General features: G+C 37.9%; 1 protein-coding gene across 1 annotated transcript in view; it reads right to left on the minus strand.

Annotated features, from left to right (window-relative positions):
• The window catches only part of AGTPBP1 (ATP/GTP binding carboxypeptidase 1), a 2,804,614-nt gene that overhangs the window by 206,149 nt on the left and 2,572,509 nt on the right, over window positions 1-25,956 (minus strand). Inside the window, exon 32 of the mRNA XM_044060898.1 lies at window positions 17,600-17,757. Coding sequence (XP_043916833.1) covers window positions 17,600-17,757 — 158 coding nt within the window. The remainder of the gene's footprint in view (window positions 1-17,599; window positions 17,758-25,956) is intronic.

Consider the following 25,956-nt stretch of genomic DNA (forward strand, 5'->3'; position numbering starts at 1 on the left):
TGAAAGGTTTCAAAATATGTAATAATAAATAATAAAAACAAAAGAATATACATATTACTACACAGTGCTAGTCAAGAGTTCGGAGATCACAGATAAATACTTAATACTGCAGAAAAGTTATGACATCACAGAAAAACAAACTAGTCTAATCCTCCTATTGCCCAGCTATATCCAAGAGAAAACACAGTTCTAAAATAAACTTACATATAGAAACAGGCAGTGCTGGTGATGTTGGATGTTTTCAAGACAAAACGCTCTGAGCTCTCTGATTCTCTCTCTTTAAACTGATATAACAGAGCTGCTTCACATGATATTATTCTTCATACGTTTCTGGTGTTCCCAGGCTAACAGAAACTACATTCACAGTCTTTACACCTGGTCAGAAACCAGAGCAATAAAGGACATTTATACATGCAAATTCTAGCCATTAACTCTTGTCTTAAAACAATAGGCAGGATGCCTCCCCTCTAGACATATCAGCTCTGAATTTTGACATCAAAGAATTCACTTATCAGCTTTGTTGCAGCAGAGTGCACTGTTGTTACATTTTTGCAGTTCAATATCCAATGCAGTATTTTAACATTTAAGAGAACAAGCCTGTAGCTTACAATAATATTTACAAATGACAGAATTATCTACAAAATTATATCTGGCTAGGATGGCAGCCTTCGCCTATCTTCACAGCTCTGTCCAGGAATTGTTTGTTCCTTAGAGTCCGCCTAGCTTAAAGTGTGTGTTTTTTATGGTATTTAGTATGTGATCTTCAAATGAGAGTTTATCATCAATGGTGATGCCAGTGGCTTTGCTTGAGTTACTATTTCTATTTCTGTATTATTTAGTGAGTGCATTTGAAGATGTGCAGAAGAGGTTTTGGTGTAAACATTAACAATTTGGTCTTTTTGGGGTTTAATAGTAATTTTGCATTGTTTAACCATGTTTCAATGGAGGTGAAAGAGTTTTCAGTTATTTTTAGAAGGTGTTGAAGGCTACTGGAGGAGGAGATAATGGTGGCATCATCAGCATATTCAATTAGTCTACTTTCAAGAGAGGCTGTATGGAGATTGTTTATAAAAATGTTGAAAAGTATGGGTCCATGGATGGAGCAATGGGGGTTCTCCTGTTCTATTTTCCAGGTATTGTGATAGAAAACAATGCATTCGATGGCAAACTAAACTATCAGTTAAGTAGTTGGCAAAACATTTTAGAGTTGGTGGACAGCATCCTAATATAGATAATTGTTGTATTAACTGCTGATGTGATACTGTATCGAAGGCCTTAGGCAAGTCCAGTAGTATTACTGAGGTTAGCTTTCTAGACGCGAAGGCTTTGCTTACAGTATCTGTGAAGGATATGAGTGCAGTGGATGTGCTATATCCTGGGCATAAACCACCCTGGGTGGGAACAAGAAGATTGTTGTTAGTAAGATGTTTCAGTAGCTGCATATGAATGCACTTTTACAGTATTTTAGATAAAGGCAAAAAGATGGAGAAGGAGCGGTAGTTTGTTAGTTCACTGGTATTTCCACCCTTCTGTAGGGATGTTACGATAGATTTTTTTTCCAAATCTGAGGGACTTCAGATTCTATAACAGATCTATTAATTATTATATTAACATAGTGGTCTACAGCATCTACTGCTACTTTTAGATATTATGAAAGGAGGCTGTCTGAGGAGAGGAAGCAAGGTTTTAATTTTAGAAGGATTAGAGAGGTGGGGATAAGCTGTAGAGAGAAAGGAGGAGTTGAAGAGGTTGTTTTTTGATATCTGACTTAGGGGGGGTGTTAGTACTGATATTACTGTTAGTTGATTCAGGTGAGGGTGAATTTGGTGTTGAGATGGAGTTAGAGTCAATCGTAGGATAGTTTATAAGTTTATGTATACTATCTATAAAGGGGGAGTTGAAGATGTTAGATATTTCAGATGCATTTTTGACAGGGCTGGTAAAGGGTTTTGAGTGGACCCTGGAGTTAGGAATTTTGAGATAGATTTCCAGAACTTTCTTGCGGCTTTGTTTTGGCTGGAAAGTTGTTGGGAGAAGTAGTTTTTTTTTTTTGTCAGTGAGTACTAATCTCTTGGATTGGTTTCATAGTTCTTTATATACAAGTAGGTTGTTGTCATTTTTGTTCTTCTGCCAACTGTTTCATGCTCGGTCCCTTGCTTGTATTACCTGCTTTGTAGCTCTGGTAAGCCATGGTGCCATCATTGTTTTTTATTCTTTTGGTACAGAGGAGGGGCTACACTATTAAGGGTGTGCAAGAAGGCTTGGTTAAAATGGTGACTGGTATCATTCAGGGGAAGGGTTTTTAATGAGCACCATTTTTTATTGTTTTTAAGATATTATCAAATACTTGTTGGTTAAATCTGGTGAGATTTCTAGTTGTTTTATAGGTATGGAGTTTAGAGTCCTGTGGGTGGGTTCTGTGGGTATAGGTGGGAAGATTGTCACTTATATTATTTGGAAGTGTATTAGAATTAGTGTATTTGTGGGGTTCTGATATTAAGATCCAGTCTAAGGTAGTGCCATGGTGTTCATTCTTTAGTATTCCAGTAAGGGTAGTAATGACGTGTGAAACTGTAAAGGTTAGTACTATTTTCTCAGGAGTCTATCATAAGGGTTTGCCAATCTATATTTAGGTATCCCATAATAATAGTTTCATTGTTAATATTTGTGGAGGACCAGGAAAGGAAGTTTTCAAGTGTAGAAATGTTTTGGCAAGGGGACATGCAGACTACTGTAACATGTATTTGTTTAGATTTGTTTATTGGTAAGGATGTAAAGAGAATTTCCGCATTAGCGAAAGATGGGACTGGTTTTGCTATGGGACAGATAACATAGGCACTGCGATAGAGTAGGGCTACACCCCCTGCTTTTTTATTGGCTCTATCTAGTCTTAGAATGTAAACACAATTCTGGCTATGGAATAAAGAAAGAGTCATATCTAACGTTAAGCGCTTTTCATTTACTATATTAGTAAACTTCATCAGACAAAATCAGCATAAAAAATTCACAAGTCACAACAGTTAAACAGTTTAAAATTTGGCCCCTATTTCTACTACAGGAAATTACATCACAAACCTAAATGTTATGCTACTCCCCCAATTGCATGTACCATTATTCATGAGTAAATGAATTTTCATGTATTGCTAAACATTCCAAATACACCATGTACAAACAATATATGCAACTGTATAAGTTAAAAATATTATAAAGTTCCTGAAATATTAGATTGAATATGTATACATTTGTATACATAAATAAAATATTCATTTTAAACAAAACTTATTGTCATTACCAAAGCAACCTTTATCTACTCAAAGCTTTTAATGATGAAATGAGGTTGGTTGGTAGTCAGGAAGTGCGGAACTACCAGAGCTTGCATACCATGTAGCAGCTGTTGCGACAGAATCAACAGCAAATCCTTGAAAAAGGTAGCGGTGCTATGGATGGCCACACAGAAATGAATTTGGTTATTTTGGCTTCTTCTTCGTCGGCTAAGGACTGCAGTGCGGATATTTTAGCTTCTTCTGCTGATATTCAACAAATGGCTTATGGTACGTCTGTATTTGATGGCTCACCAGGTACTTCACAGTCGGATAATTGTTCTATACCTAATGGGCAACGTATAGCTTCACAAATGGACTTGGCTGAAGGCACTAATACAGGTACTGTTATTTTTAATGAGGGTTTAACAAGATGTGATGTTGTTGTGCAAAATGGTGGTTTAATGAGAAATAATGCCAGTAATGGCAATAATGCTAATAACAGTAACATTCGTGAACTGTATACAGGTTCAAGTAATATAGCTAATTGGAAACCACCATTTTTATCTTGATGGTTAACGGATGAAAAGACATGTTCTTCATCTGTTGTTAGCAGTTGCTCTGAGGGGGTTGCCTTTAAAAACATGGTTGGAGCAACTGGATGTAAAATTATTTAAATTGAAAAAGTTGCAGGTGGAAAATATGTATTTAAAAGACTGTATAAGAAATAAGGTTGCTCCAAAGGACTACGAACTTGGCGATACCCCTCAGGACTTATTGAAAATTCTCCTTTGCATTGTGAATTGTTAAAAATGTATGACAGACATGGTTTTGAATTGTTAGAATTATTAATCAAGCATAATGCAAAAGAAATTGAAGTGCTGTTAGTAGAATGTGATACTTTAGAAAAACAACTGCAAGCTGATGCTAATTATTGTAGGTATAAGTATGAACATCAAAGAATATATATTAGTACTGAACAGATTTTATTTGACTTGAAGCATAAAAAAACATCATAAACTCTTAAGGGACCAGCAACAGTATAGTAAGGGTCAGGCTTACCCTAAACCACCGAAAGTTATAACACAAGTTGGTTATGTTAATAATGGTCCAAGTATAAGGGCACAACATCAACAAGTAACAACTGATGATGCTTTTGATGAGTATGATGAACAGTTTCCACCTCTCAGAAGATCAGAAATAATAAAAAACAAAAATAATCAGAATGTTAACAACAACCATGGCTGGTCTTGATCATCAGGGTTTTTATACACCCTCGAGGCAGAATCAGAGGAGAGGGGGGTACCAGTATCGTGGCAGGCGGAGGAAATACAATTAGTTACCACACTCAGTACCACGTGTCAAGGAAGATAAAGCCATTATTGATTTAGTTTCTAATGATGCTCTTAGTAGTCCAGTCATTGTATGTAATTCCTTAAGTGATTTTAAAAAGTGTATAATTTCTCAGATACTGTGATAGATGAATCAATAGTGAATGTATTGAGCAAAGGTTTTACATTTGTACCATCTAAGCAACCTATTCTTGCACAAACATTGATCAATTAAAGTTTTTTTTAAGAAAATTAAATTTCACATTATTTGGCACAATCAGATAGCATATTCTGAACCCCCTGATGTAACACGTATCCATAGTACACTTAACCCCCCACTTCATCCCATTCTAGCATCATATGAAAGAATATGTGAGTTGAATATCAGGCATATGGTAAATAACAAAAAGCACTTGAATGATAATTTAACAGCTGGAGAGAATGAATTTGTCATTTCTCATGCATCAGTCTTTAAGAATAATGAAGCCTGATAAGGGTGAGGGGGGTTAGTTATAATGGACACGTTTGATTATGAACAAAGAATGTTAGATATACTGAATAGACATATATCAGGAGGTCAGTTTCTTGAAAATAGAATAGATATTGGCACTTACAACTATTTAAATATTTCTCCTATAATACCCACCATATTTGAGGTGCCAAAGGTGCATAAGAATGTGAATAATCCACCATTATGACCGATGGTAGATGGTCGTAATTCTATTACTTATGCATGTGGGAAATATTTGGATAACAATTTAAAGAGCTTAATAATGAAATGTCCCCAAATTTGTAAAAACTCATGGCATTTCCTTGAGTTAATTAAACATACACAGTATTGTGATCAGAGTATACTTGTAACAGTGGACGCCAAGGACCTGTTCTCGGTGATCCCTCATGAAGACGGTATACAGGTATGCAGAAATCTTTCTAGGTGCACAGGGGATTACACAGTCCAAAATTAATTTGCATACTGAACTCTTGGAAATAGTTCTTAAAAACAATTACATCTATTTTAAGGGCAGATAATTTTTACAACAGTTGGGTGTAGCAATGGGCTCATCTTGTGGCACAGTTTTTGCAGACATAGTTATGGCTGTGTGGGAGCAGCAATATATTTATGGTAGTGAATTTTTTCACCATATTAGCCTATATTTACGTTATTTGGATGAGATATTCATCTTTTGGAAGGGTAGTCAAGCAGCACTAGATTAATTTCTCTCATATATTAATACAACCACTTATCTGACATTCACACAAGTGGACAACGAGATTAATTTTTTGGATGTCATTTTGAGTAAGGAGAGGGACAATAAAAGATTCATAGCAAATATTTACAGAAAACCAACCTACTCAAATTCATTCTTGCATTTTTCTAGTGCACACCTGGCAATTAAGAAATCAGTAGTTAAGGGACAGCTTGTCTGGGTGGCAAGGATGGTTAGCTTAGATAAGGATTTTGAAATAGAGTGCAATAATTTGATGGGCATGTTTAAAAGGATTATATTCTTAGAGAATTGTACAATGAAGTAAAAATTAAAAAAATCAAATGGTTATTTTGCACCTATTTTATCATATAATAATAGCCAAATACCCTTAGATGCGAGTGAACACCGCCTGGACAATGCTGCACTGTTTATAACAATATTTAATACACATTTTTATGAAATTAAGGCTATTATGATGAAAAACTGGACACTTATGGATGAGGATTTGAACATTAGAGCAAAATTGTGTCATGGTTTCAAAATTGTGGCAAGGAGAGCAAGTAATTTTAAAAATCTATTGGAGAATGGCAGGACAAGTTGTATGGCCAATAATTCAGTGGGTATTATGAATAGATGTGGAATGTGCAATTACTGTAGATACATACATCAAGGCCAATGCATACAGATAAAGGGCATAGAATATATTAAGGGCAAATTTAATTGCAATTCTAAGGGGGTAATATATGTGGCAGTATGTCAACTCTGCCCAGCATTTTATACAGGAAAAAACACCAAGTCTCTCAAGGAAAGAATTTATGAGCACATGTATGCAATAAGGAAAGATCAGTTAAATAATGCGCTAGCTAAACATATGCATGAACAACATGATCATTATTTTAGATTTGCAACATTGCAGCAAGTGCTTAGTAATGACAGAGGTGGTCCCTGAGAACTACAATTGGAAAGGTCAGAACTTATATGGCAGCTCATGCTTCATTCTTATGCATGGCCTGGACTGAATAATCTTTGCAGTATTAACAGCATTTTAAAATCAAAAGCTTTGAGTAGATAAAGGTTGCTTTGGTAATGACAATAAGGTTTCTTTAAAATGAATATTTTATTAATGTATATAAACGTATACATATTCAATCTAATATTTCAGGCATTTTATAATAATTTTTAACTTATACAGTTGCATATATTGTTTGTACTTGGTGTATTTGGAATGTTTAGTAATGTACATGAAAATCCATTTACTCATGAATAATGGTACATGCAATGGGGAAGTAGCATAACATTTAGGTTTGTGATGTCATTTCCTGTAGTAGAAAAAGGGTGCCAAATTTTAAACTAACTGTTGTGAATTTGTTATACTAATTTTGTCTGATGAAGTTTACTAATGCAGTAAATGAAATGTACTTAACATTAGATATGACTCTTTCTTTATGCCATAGCCAGTATTGTGTTTGCTTTATAGTCATAGGTCTCAACCTCTTAAGTGGCCAATGTGGAACACAGACCCTAACAATGTGTGACAAATGGTCAAAATGTGGAACATCTGATTTTCGCACTGCGTGAAAACGCGCCATGGAGCATGGTAGAACTGTAACATTCAATAACACTTCTCAGATCCAAAAACCTTTGTTTGATAATCTGCAATACCATAACCACACCACAAGTAAATGAAAGAGCACTCAGAAAATGTAGTAAATGTGATTTTATTTTTGTAAACAGACATATTGCAATTCACACAAAGTTTAGACCAAGTTAAACATCCTATCATACGTCTGATGTAGACTTATTGTATGCTGCTGTGGCTTTCTTGGCTGCCTCTAAAACATGTTTTGGCAGCTTAATATCACAGACATCCAGTTCTTCATTCATTTTAACTGCCAACAAAGAGTTCAGTGTTTTACACTCAGAGACTGACGAGTTCAGTTTTCACTTTCCGCACCATACTATATGCTCTTTCTGCTTGTGCATTAGAGTGTGGTAAGCAAAGTAGACTCATCATCAGCTGCTTAAAGAGTGGCAGTTTCCTTCAATGCAAAGGTCCCTCAGAAGGTGTGCCCAATACTTTGATACACATGAGTGGGGCCCGTCTACTGGGCCTGTCAGATTCCCTGTGTCCTCTATCTGATATTGGGTAAACTAGTCTATTAATTGTTCAGCCTCAACATCATTCACACATACACCCAGACGGAAGCCAACATCTCTGACAAGTCCTGAAGAAATGTCCAATTTTTTGACTGGATTAATAAGTCATGCAGCATCTTTCAGTAAGTGATCCTGCATGGGAAACTTTTTTAGCATTTTCTGCAGCACTGCACCATAAAAAGCTGCAACTTTTTTATAAAAGTTAAATTCAATGACTGTGCCGGCAATATCCTCCTCATGGCTGTTCATGTACTGCTTGACTTCATAGCCAATACGAAGTTCACCATTTGGTAGAACACAGCTACTGTCAGTCAGCACTGACACATCACTGTGTTTGATTAGTCTGACAGCAGATGCAGGTCTGAGGAGTCTGCCAGCATACTGCTGCAGGAGTTTATACACAGTGGCATGCAGTGTCAGTAGCTGATTTTCTCTACTCTGAAGCTGTATGTTGAACTCCAATAAGGGTTCCAGTGCATACTTAAGGAACATAAAAATCATATGCACTTCATGACTCTGCAAGTTTTTAGAAATTAAGTCAATCTTAGCAGACCTTGGCTCTGCAGACAGAAAATACGAATTTAGAGCTGGCCACATGTCCAGGGTTCTGTTAATAACCTTACCAAGACTGAGCCATCTAGTAGGTGCATGTCTAATGATCTTGAGGGGGTCAGTATCTGTGAACAAAGCAAATTCCTGCAGTTTTTGTTGTCTTTGTGCACTGGAACTGAAATGGCGGTACAGATCTGATACAAGTTCTTCAACTGGTGAATGTAGTGCTTTTACAGCAGCCTTACTACAGAGATCTGCCATGGCAGAGACACCCCATGTTTACAATTGTGGTCTTCACCTCCTTTAAACGAGACAGCACAGAATTGTGTTTTCCAATCATTGAAGCAACATTGTCTGAAGAAAAGCCCACAATGTTGGAAACTGGAATGTTAAATTTGTCAGGTCCTTTATGCACAAGGATGTCCTTTATTCTAGTAAAGATACATTCAGAACTTTCGTTATGATCCTCATAGAAATCAAGGAGTTTCTGTTGTGTGCCATAGGTGTGAGTAAAGTACTGAATAACTAAAGGGAACATTTTTCTGTTCCCTTTATTGGATGCATCTGATCCCACTGAGAAATAGGAATTGCCAAGTTCCTGCAGAAGGAGCTCCTCTGAATGAGGTGCAAGAACATTCATGACAATACTCTCAGATTTTGTCTTCCCACAGGTGAATTTCGAAGCCAAAGTGGAATCAGGGAAGACTGTCGGTGCCAGCTTACCTCCACAATCTATGGATACATATGAGTGACCATGTTTCACTCCATGATAGACTGCTGTCACTTCAGCTGCAGTGACTTTGAAAGCTTCACTGGTTACACTACGTGGCTGAATAAACTTGGTCATTATGAGGTTCTGCCTCTGGAGCTGAAGGCTTTGATGATGTTTGTCTGACTTCTGATGGCTTTTCAATGCCTTTTCCCCATCCCATTTACAGTGAAAGTTGTTCCACAGGATGTGCACTTTGCCATGGCATCTGCATTTGGAACAGGTCGCACCCATGAGTAGCTTTGCTCCCACACCTTATTATAACTGCAGAAAAACCTCTTAGGATACGCGCTTTCAGCCTCTTCTTGATGATCCATTGACCTTTTCCTGAACATGATTCCTGTAGGATCCTTGCTCAACACTACAATAAACCAACAGCTATTAATAGAAAATCAAAACACTTGTGACCAACACCATTGCCTGGTGGGGCCTGTGTCAGTCAGTAGCCACTAGCCAGAGTTCACATTCACATGTGAATCTCCAGACTTTCACACCCTAGTAATACAAAGTTGGTATAGGGAAAAAAAAAATGAGACTCCTCATGAAAAATTACAGTGAAGGTAAAGCAATGAAAGGCAGAAGCAACTCCTGTCTGAGGGACTTTCTGCAGCTGTTACACATGAACCTGGTGTGACAGCAGAATATGCACAGAAGGCATTCAACTGTGTGTAAAACACATGGGTCAGACACTACACAGCAATGCACCAAATTAAGACCCTCTACTTTTATTATGTAGAACCCAGTGCAAACGTTATCCAGCTGAGTCTGAACACAGCAAGAAAGTTCAGGCATACTGTGGACTGACAAGATAAAGATGAAATACATGGCAGCTCAGCAATCATACCCTCTGGCTACAATTGTAATAACTTGCATAAAGACAAACAGGACATAGTGTGGGCCGACACAATGATAAACATGAAATATGTAACTCAGCAATCATAATACCCTCTGGCTGCAACAGTAATAACTTGCATAATGATAAGAGACCGTACGGGCAGACATAAAGACTAATTCCGTAGCCCCACAATTCCAGATGCAACACCCCATATTAAGTGCAAAGCACAGAGACCAGTCAACTTGGGGCTGGTTTCTCCCCTTTTCCACTCCAGATCCTCACCACCACCTCCTCCCACTGGCACAGTTAGAGTTGAGCATAGTGGCCAAGTGAAGACATCCAGCACCCTATTTATCAAACAGTGCTTTGGGCCCCTGCTAAAGCAGTTGAGACACACTTGAGGTCTGATTTATATACACAAGGGAAAGGCTGGCACAAGTTTACTAACTATGCCCCCCTTTTCCCCAGACTACAACATCATCAGCCAGCTACTCCTTATAAGCAACTTTAAGGCCCTAACAAAGTGTGTTCAGTCTTACTGTGCAATAGTAATAAACATTGCTAGTTTGACCAATGCCAAGGTAGTGGCCCAGTGTCACTAAATAAATATTTAAGTAGTCTCAAAACTTAAATATCTACACAACAAAACGTTAGAAAATATCCCGTGTATATTCACTGTAACAATCTCAAAACCACATGAGATATTTCACATTGACAGTCCCAAAGAAAAGCAACTACATTAAGCCTTGCTATATACCCAAGACACCTAGGAAGAAAAACAGGTCAAGGTAAACATCACGGTGATGATAGACTAGAAAAGACAGTTCTACAGTCCAAGCATCCTATACAAATCATGTAATCATATATTCACTGTAACATCAAATGAGCTAAGCTTTGATATAGACGGTATACCCTAGAAAACACAGATAAAGGTAAACAGTTGTGATGACAAACTAGACAAAAAGCTACATTTAAGCCTCACTATAATATGAAGACTGTACGACAGACACCCTAGGAAGAAACACAGGTCAAGGTAAACATCACGGTGATGACAGACTAGAAAAGACAGATCTACAGTCCAAGCATCTTATACAAATCATGAAGTCATTATATATTCACTGCAACCAAGTCCAAAACCAGATTAGAAACTGTTCTAGTTAATAATCACCACATGTTGAACATCTAGATACAGTTACACACATCTTGTCACCATCAATGAATGAGATAGTGCCAGCACAGCTAGTGAATTAATATAAATTTAATATTTAAAAAATTCACTAGTAGCTGTGCTGGCAATATTTCATTCCCCTTGTCACACTAATCTTTGAAAATCTACCTTAATTCCAAAGAATTCATCCATTAAAAAAATTCCACTTACCTCCAGAAAAATCAGCAGCAGGGCTACTTAAACAAGCTCTCAGCGGCAGAAGAGAACAGGCAGCTAAAGGGCCAGCAAGCAGAGGAACACACCACCACCCAGTCGGCCAGTCCACAGCACTTCTCCTCCAGGGCAAGACTCCAGCAAGCAAGGCAAGCAGCAGGGCTAGGCAATCCTTCCAGGCAGCAGGGCTAGGCAGTCCTTCCAGGCAGCAGGGCTAGGCAATCCTTCCAGGCAGCAGGGCTAACGAACCAGCAATCCACCGAAGACGTCCAAGAAATTTCAGATCTTAAGTTAAGCACCACCTTTTACAGTACAGAGTAGAGTAGAAGGTAAAATTACAAGCTGAAGCGCCGCTTTTTATGCAGTAATTTTCGCGGGCTTTGCGGGGATTTGACTTGCAACTCTACGTGTTGATTGGCTGCTTGCTGCACGAGCCTCGTCTGCAGCAAGCAGCCAATCAACGAGTCCAAGACGGAATGTTTTTTTTTTTTTTACAATACGCGCTGACGAGCCTGACGTCACTATTTCCGGACTCCGAGAGCAAGAACCGGAGTGCCCTACTGATTTCCGGGCACTCCGGAAAAAAAACGGAGGGGTGGCAACGCTAGTTGCATATATTGTTTGTACTTGGTGTATTTGGAATGTTTAGTAATATACATGAATATCCATTTACTCATGAATAATGGTACATGCAATGGGGAAGTAGCATAACATTTAGGTTTGTGATGTCATTTCCTGTAGTAGAAAAAGGGTGCCAAATTTTAAACTAACTGTTATGAATTTGTTAAACTAATTTTGTCTGATGAAGTTTACTAATGCAGTAAATGAAATGCGCTTAACATTAGATATGACTCTTTCTTTATGCCATAGCCAGTATTGTGTTTGCTTTATAGTCATAGGTCTCAACCTCTTAAGTGGCCAATGTGGAACACAGACCCTAACAATGTGTGACAAATGGTCAAAATGTGGAACACCTTATTTTCGCACTGCGTGAAAACGCGCCATGGAGCATGGTAGAACTGTAACATTCAATAACACTTCTCAGATCCAAAAACCTTTGTTTGATAATCTGCAATACCATAACCACACCACAAGTAAATGAAAGAGCACTCAGAAAATGTAGTAAATGTGATTTTTATTTTTTGTAAACAGACATATTGCAATTCACACAAAGTTTAGACCAAGTTAAACATCCTATCATACGTCTGATGTAGACTTATTGTATGCTGCTGTGGCTTTCTTGGCTGCCTCTAAAACATGTTTTGGCAGCTTAATATCACAGACATCCAGTTCTTCATTCATTTTAACTGCCAACAAAGAGTTCAGTGTTTTTACACTCAGAGACTGACGCAGTTCAGTTTTCACTTTCCGCACCATACTATATGCTCTTTCTGCTTGTGCATTAGAGTGTGGTAAGCAAAGTAGACTCATCATCAGCTGCTTAAAGAGTGGCAGTTTCCCTTCAATGCAAAGGTCCCTCAGAAGGTGTGCCCAATACTTTGATACACATGAGTGGGGCCCGTCTACTGGGCCTGTCAGATTCCCTGTGTCCTCTATCTGATATTGGGTAAACTCGTCTATTAATTGTTCAGCCTCAACATCATTCACACATACACCCAGACGGAAGCCAACATCTCTGACAAGTCCTGAAGAAATGTCCAATTTTTTGACTGGATTAATAAGTCATGCAGCATCTTTCAGTAAGTGATCCTGCATGGGAAACTTTTTTAGCATTTTCTGCAGCACTGCACCATAAAAAGCTGCAACTTTTTTATAAAAGTTAAATTCAATGACTGTGCCGGCAATATCCTCCTCATGGCTGTTCATGTACTGCTTGACTTCATAGCCAATACGAAGTTCACCATTTGGTAGAACACAGCTACTGTCAGTCAGCACTGACACATCACTGTGTTTGATTAGTCTGACAGCAGATGCAGGTCTGAGGAGTCTGCCAGCATACTGCTGCAGGAGTTTATGCACAGTGGCATGCAGTGTCAGTAGCTGACTTTCTCTACTCTGAAGCTGTATGTTGAACTCCAATAAGGGTTCCAGTGCATACTTAAGGAACATAAAAATCATATGCACTTCATGACTCTGCAAGTTTTTAGAAATTAAGTCAATCTTAGCAGACCTTGGCTCTGCAGACAGAAAATATGAATTTAGAGCTGGCCACATGTCCAGGGTTCTGTTAATAACCTTACCAAGACTGAGCCATCTAGTAGGTGCATGTCTAATGATCTTGAGGGGGTCAGTATCTGTGAACAAAGCAAATTCCTGCAGTTTTTGTTGTCTTTGTGCACTGGAACTGAAATGGCAGTACAGATCTGATACAAGTTCTTCAACTGGTGAATGTAGTGCTTTTACAGCAGCCTTACTACAGAGATCTGCCAAGTGGCAGAGACACCCCATGTTTACAATTGTGGTCTTCACCTCCTTTAAACGAGACAGCACAGAATTGTGTTTTCCAATCATTGAAGCAACATTGTCTGAAGAAAAGCCCACAATGTTGGAAACTGGAATGTTAAATTTTGTCAGGCTGGACATTAAAGAATCAAACATTGCTTGTCCAGTTCCTGACGCACATTCTGGCATATCAAGGAACCTGGTCACATTTTTGCTTGCCTTTTCGTCAAGGTAACCAACATGGATGACTAATAGCTTGTCATCTTCCCATGTCTATGCTTTGGTCCATATACACACAGAATGGTGATTTCTGGCAGGCTGCTGCAGCATCATTCTGGTAATGAGGCCCCAGCACATCCCGTGCAATGCATGCACTGCCTTTGTCGCTCCACATGTCATTTTACGGAGAACATCTTGATCCTCTCCACACTTCTTCATAAATTTCAGGATGTGTTCTCCTGCTGAAAATGATAAGTTGTGTTAAGCAAGGAGAGACACAAAACCAACCTCTGCCTCAACCACCTTTGTACTTGCTAAATTCTGTGGTCCAAAGAAATCCACCATAGATCTTCCAGCTGCATGCTTGCAATTCAGCCTGTGTTTCTCACTGTTAGCATGTCGTTGCATAGAAAGCCAGTCAAAGGCACTTGCCCAACTTGGCTAAAAAATTGTGTATCTTCTCTTCTTTGGGGTGTGAGCTGTATCTATATCCCCGTCCTCACTAGTCTGGGTAATCTATACCTAGCAGGTTTGCAAAACACAGTGGTGTTAAAACAGTGAAACAAATGGGGCTACAGTGCAGAAAGGAAAATTAGAAGATGTCCTCAATATCAAAGATATAAGACAATAGGGCCATAACCTACCCATATCACTGGAAGTTTCCTGACTTTGCACCCTCTTCTCTTGCTCATCTCTGCTCCTTTTGTTTACTACAAAGGCCTGCATGCTTCACTTCCTTGCCTCAATGACACTTTCAGTCCTCTGGTGCTCACTTGCCCACCTAACCAGTGTTGCAGAAGGGAAGAATGACTTTTATGACATTTAGTACTCCAAGTATCTTTGATTATATCTCAAAATCTATACCAAGGAACACATCCAGCTTAACAAAGGCACTTACACACATCATGACAATACTACTTGCAAATACTACTTACATTTTACATTCACCACTTTAGATGTGATCTACCCCTATCCTACAGCCAGGTGTGTGCCTGGCAAAGATGCCTAAAAAGGTACTTAAAACCAGGGCCCTCTGTACTTTTACAATAATGTGCCATTTAAGACATCAAAGAATGCAGGATCAAGTTACACAAAGTTCTACTGAAAACAAATCTGGATATGTTACAGCATCTCATTACTAAAACTCACTTTTGACATCCATCCTGACATACTTCTCAACTTAGTGCAAGAAAACTGGACAAAGCCCAACACAAGAGGGACAAGCAGCACATAGACTAAATATTGCTCTTAACCTTAGAAATACTCTTATAAACCTAAAAAGAGTGTCACACATTGTTAGAGTCTGTGTTCCACATTGGCCACTTAAGAGGGTGAGACCTATGGTGACAAGCAGCAAAAACGTACACACACTTTAAAAACTGCTCTTAATAAACCTAGAAAATTGCTAGAACAAGACCTGTCTTTGCATACAGTTTCTCCAAAAACAAAGTCAATTAGTTTCAGAGACGTACGAGGGTGACAAGCAGCAAAAACATAAACACTTTAAATATTGCTATTATAAACCTAGAAAGTTGCTAGAAGAGGACATGTCTTTGCATACAGTTTCTCCAAAAAAAAGGCAATTACTTTGAGACGTACTAGTGGGCAAGCAGCAGAAACATACAAACATTTTAAAATATTGCTCTTATAAACCTAGAAAGGGCAATTACTTTCAGAGACGTACTAGGGTGACAAGCAACAGAAACATACAAACACTTTAAAAACTGCTCTTAATAAACTTAGAAAATTGCTAGAACAGGACCTGTCTTTGCATACAGTTTCTCCAAAAACAAAGTCAATTAGTTTCAGAGACGTACAAGGGTGACAAGCAGCAAAAACATACAAACACTTTAAATATTGTTATTATAAACCTAGAAAGTTGTTAGAAGAGGACATGTCTTTGCATAGTTTCTCCAAAAAAAAAAAGGCAATTACTTTGAGACGTACTAGTGGACAAGCAGCGGAAACAGGCAAACATTTTAAAATATTTTAAAATAAACCTAGAAAGGGCAATTACTTTCAGAGACGTACTAGGGTGACAAACAGCAAAAACATACAAACACTAAAAACTGCTCTTAATAAACCTAGAAAGTTGCTAGAACAAGGACCTGTCATGGCATATAGTTTCTCCCCCCCAAAAAGGATATAAAATAGACATTAGGGACAAGCAGCAGACCTGTCTTTGCATACAGTTTCTCCAAAAAAAAGCAATTACTATGAGATGTACTAGTGCACAAGCAGTAGAAACACTTTAAAATATTGCTCTTATAAACCTAAAAAGTTGCTAGAACAAGGACCTGTCATGTCCCCCTCCCAAAAAAAAAAATATATATATACAATAGATATTAGGGATAAGCAGCAGAAACAGACACTTTAATATTGCTGTTTTAAACTTAGAAAAGTTGCTAGAACAGGATGTGTGGGACAAGCACCACAAAATCCAGACTAAACATTACTTACACACTAAGAAAGTTGCTAAAGTCACAGGGTCTGTGCTAGCATAAGAGAAACATTTGCAACCATTACAGCCTAAAGCACTTACCTCTGCTCTGCCTACCACTTCAGCTGAGCTCAACACAATCCAAACACACAAACTCAAATCCCGGTTATCCACTCCAGCAGCACAGCAGAAAGAAAAATCTCAGCCATTCAGTTGTTGTACAGTGCTAATGAACAACAGACATACAGCAAATCTAGAAGAATTTTCTAGGAAGCAGACATACAATTTAATTACGTATTTAACAGCTGCAGTGCTCCACTTGCTCGTCTCTGTCAAAGTGCTGCCTTTGCATAAAAACTTAGTACTGAGTCTCTTATAATTCTGTCTCCTACACTGAAGCTTTTTTCAAGACCATGTCATGTTAAAGGTTCACCAATATTTATAAAGTAATATCTACAGTTTTAAATGATTTTCTCACCCAATTCTCTTGTTCTATATTTAATTTATCATATGGATTTAAGACATCTAAGATAGGGCACATAATAGCAAATAATAAAAAGAGTAGTCGCGCAGTTTAAAGCTACGTCAAATATAATCTCTTAGGTGCATGCCAGTGTAGCATCTACTCTATTTCTCGAGAACCACTTGTACAGTTGAACAACCCTGTAAAATATCAAAACAAGCATACAAATGTTATTATGTTTGTTTACAGATCATGAGACTGCTTCTGCTAGCTTGCCTGCTATATCAACGGGTATGTGCGCTCTTACCTTTAATCTTCCCTTGTATCCGACTGCAATAACAGTATTCCAATAAAAACTTAAGAAAGCTTGCAGCTGCTGTTGCCCAACTCCTAATGAACACGCTGCCTATCCGTTTTCAGTCCTTATAAACATTCAGACACGCACACTCAAATCTATTATCCCTTTTGAGACTCAAACCCTGTACCTTGTGTTTGTAATCTCAACTCCAGCCATATTTATTGTGTAACCTGTCTAAGAAACCATTCTGCATCCACACTAAGCTGTGAGGAGCATAGCCTACCTTGTCGCTTTGCAGTTGGAATGAATCAACTCATGATCACCATCCAGGTCTGACGGAAGTTTGTACTCTACTGGAGAAGTTAGTCTTTTCAAGCGCAACAGGCCAATACAGAAATAAGCACCCATCTCCTCCAGCTCCTGTGTTCCAATCTGCAAACCCTGCAAATTAAACAAAACAAAATAAAGATGTTAAGTAAATGACTGTATATTAAGGTTAAAAAGGAAAATTCTTACCTGTGGAAACTTAACCAGTACAAACTATTTCTGCTCATATCTTGTTTATCACTGTATCAGTACACACTGCTGACACTTCTGCTGCATTTTAAACCTCTCCTCTCTAGTAAGGGCCCTACCATAGAGATATACACCAAATTAATGGCAGTTCTCAGTTTTTTATTTTTGAGCAAAGTGTCTGCTATTTTATTTCTGTGTACATCCAGAGATACTCAAAATGCCAGATATACATTGTCAGTTGAATTACTTCAGCTGTAAAAAAAACAGGAAGATTTGTGCAAGAAACTACATCAAGATCCATATCAACCAGATCAGGGTCAGCACACCAATAAAGTGCAACTATTATTTATGGTTCAAGTCAGAAATTGCCAGGGTGCAGTCCTCCGGCATTTAACTTGTAAAGGAAGGCAACACAGAACCATCTTCAAGTACCCTTACATTCTGTCTGATGGCAAGATTGGAGTCTTTTACCACATCACCCATACCAAAATTTGTCATGAACTCAGTGCTCTATATTGATGTAAAGGTTGCTTTCCTACTCAGAGTTTTGAGATGCCTGTGAGCAAAATGGTCCCCTTGATCTTCATTCACATCTCTACAGACTACAATTCTACCATCTCTTCCTTGTTAAGAAACTGCCATATCCAAGAATTACTATAAAAAAGTACCCACAGTCTACATAGTCAATGTTACTTTTACCGACTGTGTCACCTCGTTTCCTCCATGTTTGCCTTTTCTCCACATCCTGCTTTCCATGTCTGTCCTTACCAACTCTTCACAACAAGGTATCTTGCACTTTCTTCACTGCATGCATTTATTTTTTAGGCAAGGTAAGCTAAATGTCCATCATACTGATCACTGCTGCAGTAAACTTAGCTACATAGGTTATATCCTGTCAAGGATGCAACAGCCGGTCAGCTTTCAAAGTTTCAGGGCACCTTCCACATGTCTAACTATGCTCTCTCATCATAGCATCCTTTTCTGTCGCACTAAGGTCTACCAAACCCTCAATTCCTTATCCTTAGCCAAAAAGGAAGTAATTTCCTATGCTCATATATTTCTTAACACCCGATTTATTTTTCGTAATCTCCCTTCTGATTTCTCTTACTTCACTCATACCATATGTAACAAGGGCAATGTCCAGACTTCATTAACATGACGTTTCAGATTACAAGTAGTGTACAGGCAGAATTCCTAAAATATATTACTTCTGTGGGTAAACAAGACAACAAACAAACCTTTAATATGGACTTACTATATTTTAGCCTTTTAATCACTAATCACTATCAATGAATAAGTAAAAAGAAAAACTGACCTACCTCCTCATATGCAAGGACAGTTAACTAAACTGTCAGATTCTCTTTTCTTCACATTTCACTGATTTCTTCCCTTGACTGTTGCACAAACAATGCCATATACATAAATAGCAGTAATCTACTTGACACTACAAAACTACCAAGTAACTTCTTAAGTTCATAGGTTTATACTAGGCTAATGACCACCAGGGTCTTAAAAGCCTAGCCATGCAACTTAGCTCAGTTTTGTCCCCAAGCACCTTGGATGCCTATATGGTGGGGTATGTTAGTAAGGAGGTAGCTAAGGTTTGCATAGGGGGGTATACTACTTGGGGTTTAATTAACTTACTATTGACCTCTGTCCCTTAGAGACATGGGGGCAAAACCAAGAGTAAATTTGTAATTTCCCATTAAATGACCAAGGTTTTGTTTTTACAGGGTCAGGAATGAACTCTGCTTCATATGGATGGGAAACATATTCCATAATGTGGGGATCCTTTAAGACACATACCAGTCTCCCAGCATGTTCTATTTATGTTGCAAGCAGAGTTTAGCTCCTTGGATTTAGTGTTCCTGGTGATGTTTGTTTTGCGAATGTGCAAGAGATCCATCAGAGCTGGATCTGAGGATGCCTTATATGATAGTCATAGATCATCTCTCAGTAGTCTGTAGGACACCGAGTACAAAGTTATGGTCTTAAGGTGATCTATGTAGGACAGGGGATTCATACCCAAGATTCTCTTGTTGAGGTACCTTTGAGGGCATTCTAACTGTTGCAAGTACCTACTTCGGTACATGCCAAAGTGGACACTGTACTCTATATGATGGGTCTCAAAAGGGCTGACAAGAGTGATACTATAACTTCCTTGGACATGGATGTCATACCCTTGCTTATGAGTTGGGCAAAACAGAGTGATTTTCTTACTATCTTGGCAATGTGTTGTTGGAAGGCTAGATTACACTCTACATATGTTCCTAGATCTTAACTACATTACAACTCTTAAGGGTTTTTATCGAAGGAGTAATTAACTCAGGATGAAGATTTCCTAAAGGGTACCATAACTAATTTTTTTGTGTTGAGCTTTTTAGTCTGTGGCTTTGGCACCAGTCATTTGTTTGTGTTAGACCTTCTTGGAGGATGCCAGCATCTTGGGCCAATCTATGATAACTCCCAATTACCAGTCATCTGCGAACTTGGTGAGGCAGAGGCTTCTGACATTAGCTTCGACTCCGAGAAGTAAATGAGAAACAGAAACAGGCCCAAGACAGAGTCCTGCATAGGCAATTCAGATCTTACATTTCACCTCAAAAGAATAATTTCTTTAGTTAAAACTATTTGCGCCCTAAACATTTCTGATCAGAAATCAATATCTGCTAGCTTGTTACATTTGCCAATTATATCTTTTTTTCCTCCATCAAACCTACAGAACATATCATCTACCTGAGGAAAAATTCTCTTAAGTCTGCTTGGGGTGTAAAAATAGCCACGCAAACACTTCCATGCAAAATCCTAAAAGTTCTGGACTTTGTTGCATATTTAAGAGGTATGCAGGTGTCCCACATTGTTCCTTTGTGAACTGCATTTCCTTTCCCCCAGTTTTTTCAACCTCCTCTGAGGGCATATGGAATATGACATGATAATTATCCCATTTTAACAGCAACATTTGCTCTAAACTCAACTAAAACTCTACTACATGTGGTCTTTCACTTAACACTCCCCTATCCCCTTTTCTTTGCCTATACTCTTATCAAATGTGCATTCCAAACTTCTGTTTAGTCTCATCCCACTCTAATATTTTCCTTTCAGAATTATTTGCCCCAGTACCTTGGTACCATTGCTAATTTCTTGTAAATTCCAACATCCTCTTTCTTGTTTTTATAGCCCTAGATCCACAGTCTACCCACATGGGGTCCGGCATTTTGATTTTTTTTTTAGTCTACCTCCAGGTATCCCATAATGCAGTGCTTGGCTTTAAAATATTACATCATAGCCCCTAAGCTCCTGTCAATACATTGACTTTACATGTGTTTTCACATATACCCTACTTTCTTTTAGTCAGGTTTAATTACAACTTCTTGCTTTTTAATGACTATTTAAAAGACAAACTGGGATCACACACAACAGTATTCTCAGCACATGAAATTTGTCTCCTGCTGTGAGCTATCAATCACAGCAGCAGACAGCAAATGTGCCACTTTGACAGATACGAAGGAGAGGTGTGTAGGGGGAGGGGAGAGGAGTTTAAGGACTATAACTCATGCATAGGAAAAGAATAAAAACTGGCCAATTTATAAATAAATAGAAGTAATAGACATTGAGAATACTGTTTTTATTAAATTTCTGAAATATCTCTAATAATGCCATTGATTATTTTTATCATCTCAGGCTCCCTAAGTTTTGCAACACCCCTTTCAACTTCATATTGTCTAAGTCGTTGTGGTAAAAGTTTCTGTGCTTTGTAGTCATCATAAAAAATGCATATTATCCACTCACTCACTTCATTCTCCCTTTAGCACTCTGCAGTCACTCCTCCTCTTGTTCTGTGAGGTTCTCCTTATTCTACAATAATTTAAACTTTGTGAACCCTTCTAAATAATCTCTGCAACTTTCCATATCTCTCTTATTTTTTACCATATTTTTAAACTCCGTATTCATTTTATCCGCCAGCTATCCCTTCTGAAAAAATCTCTTTCTAACAGATAATCAAGAAAGTGCCAGTGCCTCATGTTTACTTCATTCCCTTGTATCTTTATCTTAGCTTTTATTGGAGCATGAACTGAAGTAGGTACTGCATGCGTCTCAAAACTTTCAAGTACTTGTACATAGTTAAGATGTTATATACAAATACTACAGAATTTATTCAACTGTATTTGAAATAAAAACATTTTGAGGAAAAAAAAAAAAAACCTTTCAATACAAGGGGTGTGGCTAAGATGCCAATGTGATAGCAGCACTCTTCTGATGCTCTGACAGTAAAAATTGTTTCTGACAGGATTTTTATGTTCTAAATTAAAAAAACTTTGAAGTTTTTTTCCTAACACGTTATATTTCTTGATATTGTGGATTATCTACAAAGAAGAAATTTGAGTTTTCAGAAACTTTTATCAAGAAATCTCCTGTCAGAACTTTTACAGCTTAGTACAACTGGATATAACTATGAGTCATACAAGAGCCTCTCCTCAAGACAGTTCCATGAAAAAAGAACTTCATATAATAATTTCCAGCAAACAAGACCTCTCTGTGAAAATGGATAACTTAGAAAAAATCATGGAGAACATGTAAAAGGAAAGTAAGAAACCAACAGAAGACTTGGAAGAAATTATTACTAAATACGCTGAACAAATAGCAGCCATAGAAGAAACTGTAAATGACATTGATGGGCGAGACACTCAGAATTCCTTCTAAAACAAAACAACCATTTACTAGAGAAAGTAGATCTGGAGTCCAGATCAAGAAGGAACAATATTAGACTATATGGGGTACCTGAAAAAAAGGAAGGAAGTAATATGGTCCTGTTTTTAAATGAATAGCTGCCCAAAATATTAAACCTTCCCGAGTCCTTCTCATTCAGGATTGAGAGGGCTCACAGGTCTCTATCCAACACATCTCTCTCCCAAGAATCCATCTGCAGTGAGATCTATAATAGTAAAGTTTTTATCTACACAGGACAAAAACCTAGTACTGAGAACAGCTTGGTTGGGAAATCCAATACAACTCAATGAGAAAAATATAAGGTTTGATAATGACTATACTTACAGTACAATAACAAAAAGAAAATAATGTGTCCCTCTCATCAAAAGTTTGAAAAAGGCTGATATAAAAGCTCAGATCTTATTCCTTGCAAGAGTAAAGATTACCCCCACTGATGGTCAAAAAATATTCAACAACCTTGAAGAAGCAACAGATTTTGTTAAAAAAAAAACTGTTGGGACAAAATAGAAGATATGGATATTTCACTTCCAAGTCTGAAAAGACAAGCTATCAATGGCAAACTATTTACAAATGACAAAACCAATAAAAAACTAAAGGGGAAATAAATCTACTAATTCTCACATATAATATTATTCATCTGACATAATTTATCTAAATGTTATAAAAATAAACGTACAAACCCTAAGGTAAAGGTAAAAATCTTCTTATATATATCCTTTTTTTTCTTTCTCACTGGTAATTATAGAAATTTATATGAACAGCCTGTATAATCTGCATATAGTTGCTTATTACTTAATTAGAAGCATATACAGACACTAACTGCTGTTGTTATACTAACTTATATATATATATATATATATATATATATATATATATATATATCCATTATGCCTTATGTAGATTAAGCCAATAAAGAAATAAAGTGTATAATACCCTAGAGGCACAATATCCACTTAGTAAAACTACTGTTGGGAGATGAAAGTAATAACTTATACCTTCTATTTAATGGTGATCTACACTGTGGGTTACATAAGGGGGGGATAGTAAAAATGCAGCTCTTAAAGTGCAGACAGATTTGTCTTTATTATACTATACTGAAATTAAGGGTAGAATGCATAGAAATTGATGTTTTATCCTTTCAACTGATTCAATATGTTTAAACCCATAGTGCCTTTGTAGTGTATTTATCAATATAGTGGGCACAGTTAGACTAGCTGTGGCAGGTGCCATTAATATGATAGCTTCCTTTTTACCATCAGCATGGTGGTTGTGCATGTTTTTCTTATCCAGATGCAAAAATCTTGCTAATACTACCCTAGAGAGATTTGTTACCGCCAGAATGTTCAAAAGCTTCACTTACTTAGAGTCACGAGCGCCATACAGCCGTTTTCTTGCACACAGTGGATTTCCTATTGATTTACAGCGTGAAAGAAAGAACTGCGTGACCATTGAACTTTCGTTGTCACTGTGTGATGCTATGCGACAGGATGCCAGATTTCACTAGATGGGCTTCACAACGGACTGTATGAGCTTTTTTAGGCTTCAGAAATGCAAATCCACTTGAAATTCAGCAGGAAAAGGAACTGGAAATGTTTTTATTGGCAAGATTATTCAGTAAAGCATTTTGAATATGAAAATAATATGTTTAATTTACCTTATAGGTACAGACAGTTGTATATAATGCCTCTAATGTCTAGAACTGCCAGCGTAAACTGAAGCTGTTTAATAGAGCCAAAATGAAATAATGCTGTGCTTTTGGTATATAAATTCACACTATGATGGGTAAAAAGGAAAAAGAAAAGGATACAATGGCACCTTTGTGGTTAGAAGAGTATATATATGCGATACTTTATCCAACTGTATGCTAACATTATGGATATGTGCAAATCTACTGATTCAAACCACATTTAAGTTCCTGAAGACAGACCAAAAAAAAAACAAAAAACTTTTTGTGTGTGGATATACAATAGTAAGGAGATATAATAGGGGAAATTTGAAGCATCTCTTACTCAAGTGAATGGCAGGACATGATCAGGTTCAGAATAATTAGAGGCATCTCTCTTTTGCTTTTCACAATTCTTATACAATGTTATAATGTACTCAGCAAAAGTTGATATGAAAAGATTTGGTAATTATATAATTCTCACTGTATTCATTTGAAATTTGTGTTGGTTTAGTTCTTCTTTCGGCTTTTCCCGGTTAGGGGTCGCCACAGCGGAACTCTGGTCCGCTAATGATTGGCAGTAGATTTTTACGGTGCTGAGGTGCCAGCCCAACGCCCAACCTTCAACGAAGGCACGCCCATTCATGCATGTCTTTCGAACGCCACTTGACCCCGCAGGGAGGACATGCAGACTCCACACAGAAAGTGCTCCAGCCAAGAATTGAACGGGAGAACCTCTTGCTGTGAGGCAACAATGCTACTGCTGCACCACCGTGGCTTTTTTGTGTTAAATACTAGCCAAGTTAAAGCTAGGAGGTCACCATATTTATTATATACTACTGTAAAGTATTAGTATCAATTACAAAATATAGAGGGTTTTATATAAGTGTGCTAAGTCAGATACGATCTACAATAGAATATAAGCACAAATTCCTTTGCTTATTTTTTCAGTAATAAGTAACAAATGCTCTACTACTTAACAGATTTAGAGCTTTTATCATTTGAAAACAGATTGATGTTCTTCATCTCACATTGCTGCAGTCATAACCTGTGGGTAGTCCGCTGTCCTCGGTCGGCCTGAATACCAAAGTGTTAGGCTGGCATCGGTCATGGTCGCTCAGATCTGACGTCAGTATGCCGTGGTACTAAAGCGCATGACCGACGTCATATCCTCAGTCTTTCTTGCCGCATGGTCCGAAGCAGAAGCAGCATTTGCAAGTGCAGTTCGGCGTCCTGAAATTTTCGTATTCTGAGTTTCAGACCGAAAACCAACTTGGGCTAAGTACCCCGTTGGGGAATATGTTTGTCTTTTCTTGCCTCAGTTAAATCCGGATGTCAGAAAAAGTGAATAATTGTATTTCTTGTGGGAAACAGATACCTCATAGGGATTACCACTCTCTCTGTATTCCTTGCTTGGGGCCTGAGCACAACGTAGTCGGGTGTGTCTTTTGTGCTATTTTTAATAAGCGCAGCATTAAGTGAGGTTAGATTTGCGCTTAGGCTGTCTCTTGGTATAATAATTAAATACACCGCTCCTCCTCCCCGCCGCCGCCACCTAAGGCAGAAGAGCGCAAAAATCGTTAAAGTCCAAGCAGGATGAGTCGTCCATTCCGGACGCCAGTTCTTTAGAAACTACGGTGGAATCTGTGGATCCAGCTGAGGTTTCGGCTGAGTCTCAGGGGGAGCCTTTAATTTTGCAAGATGTGGCCTCTCAGGAGTTGGGTCAGGCTGAG

Source organism: Protopterus annectens, chromosome 2.part0 (genome assembly GCF_019279795.1).
Source record: "Protopterus annectens isolate FY-2018-M chromosome 2.part0, PAN1.0, whole genome shotgun sequence".
Taxonomy (NCBI): Eukaryota; Metazoa; Chordata; order Ceratodontiformes; family Protopteridae; genus Protopterus; species Protopterus annectens.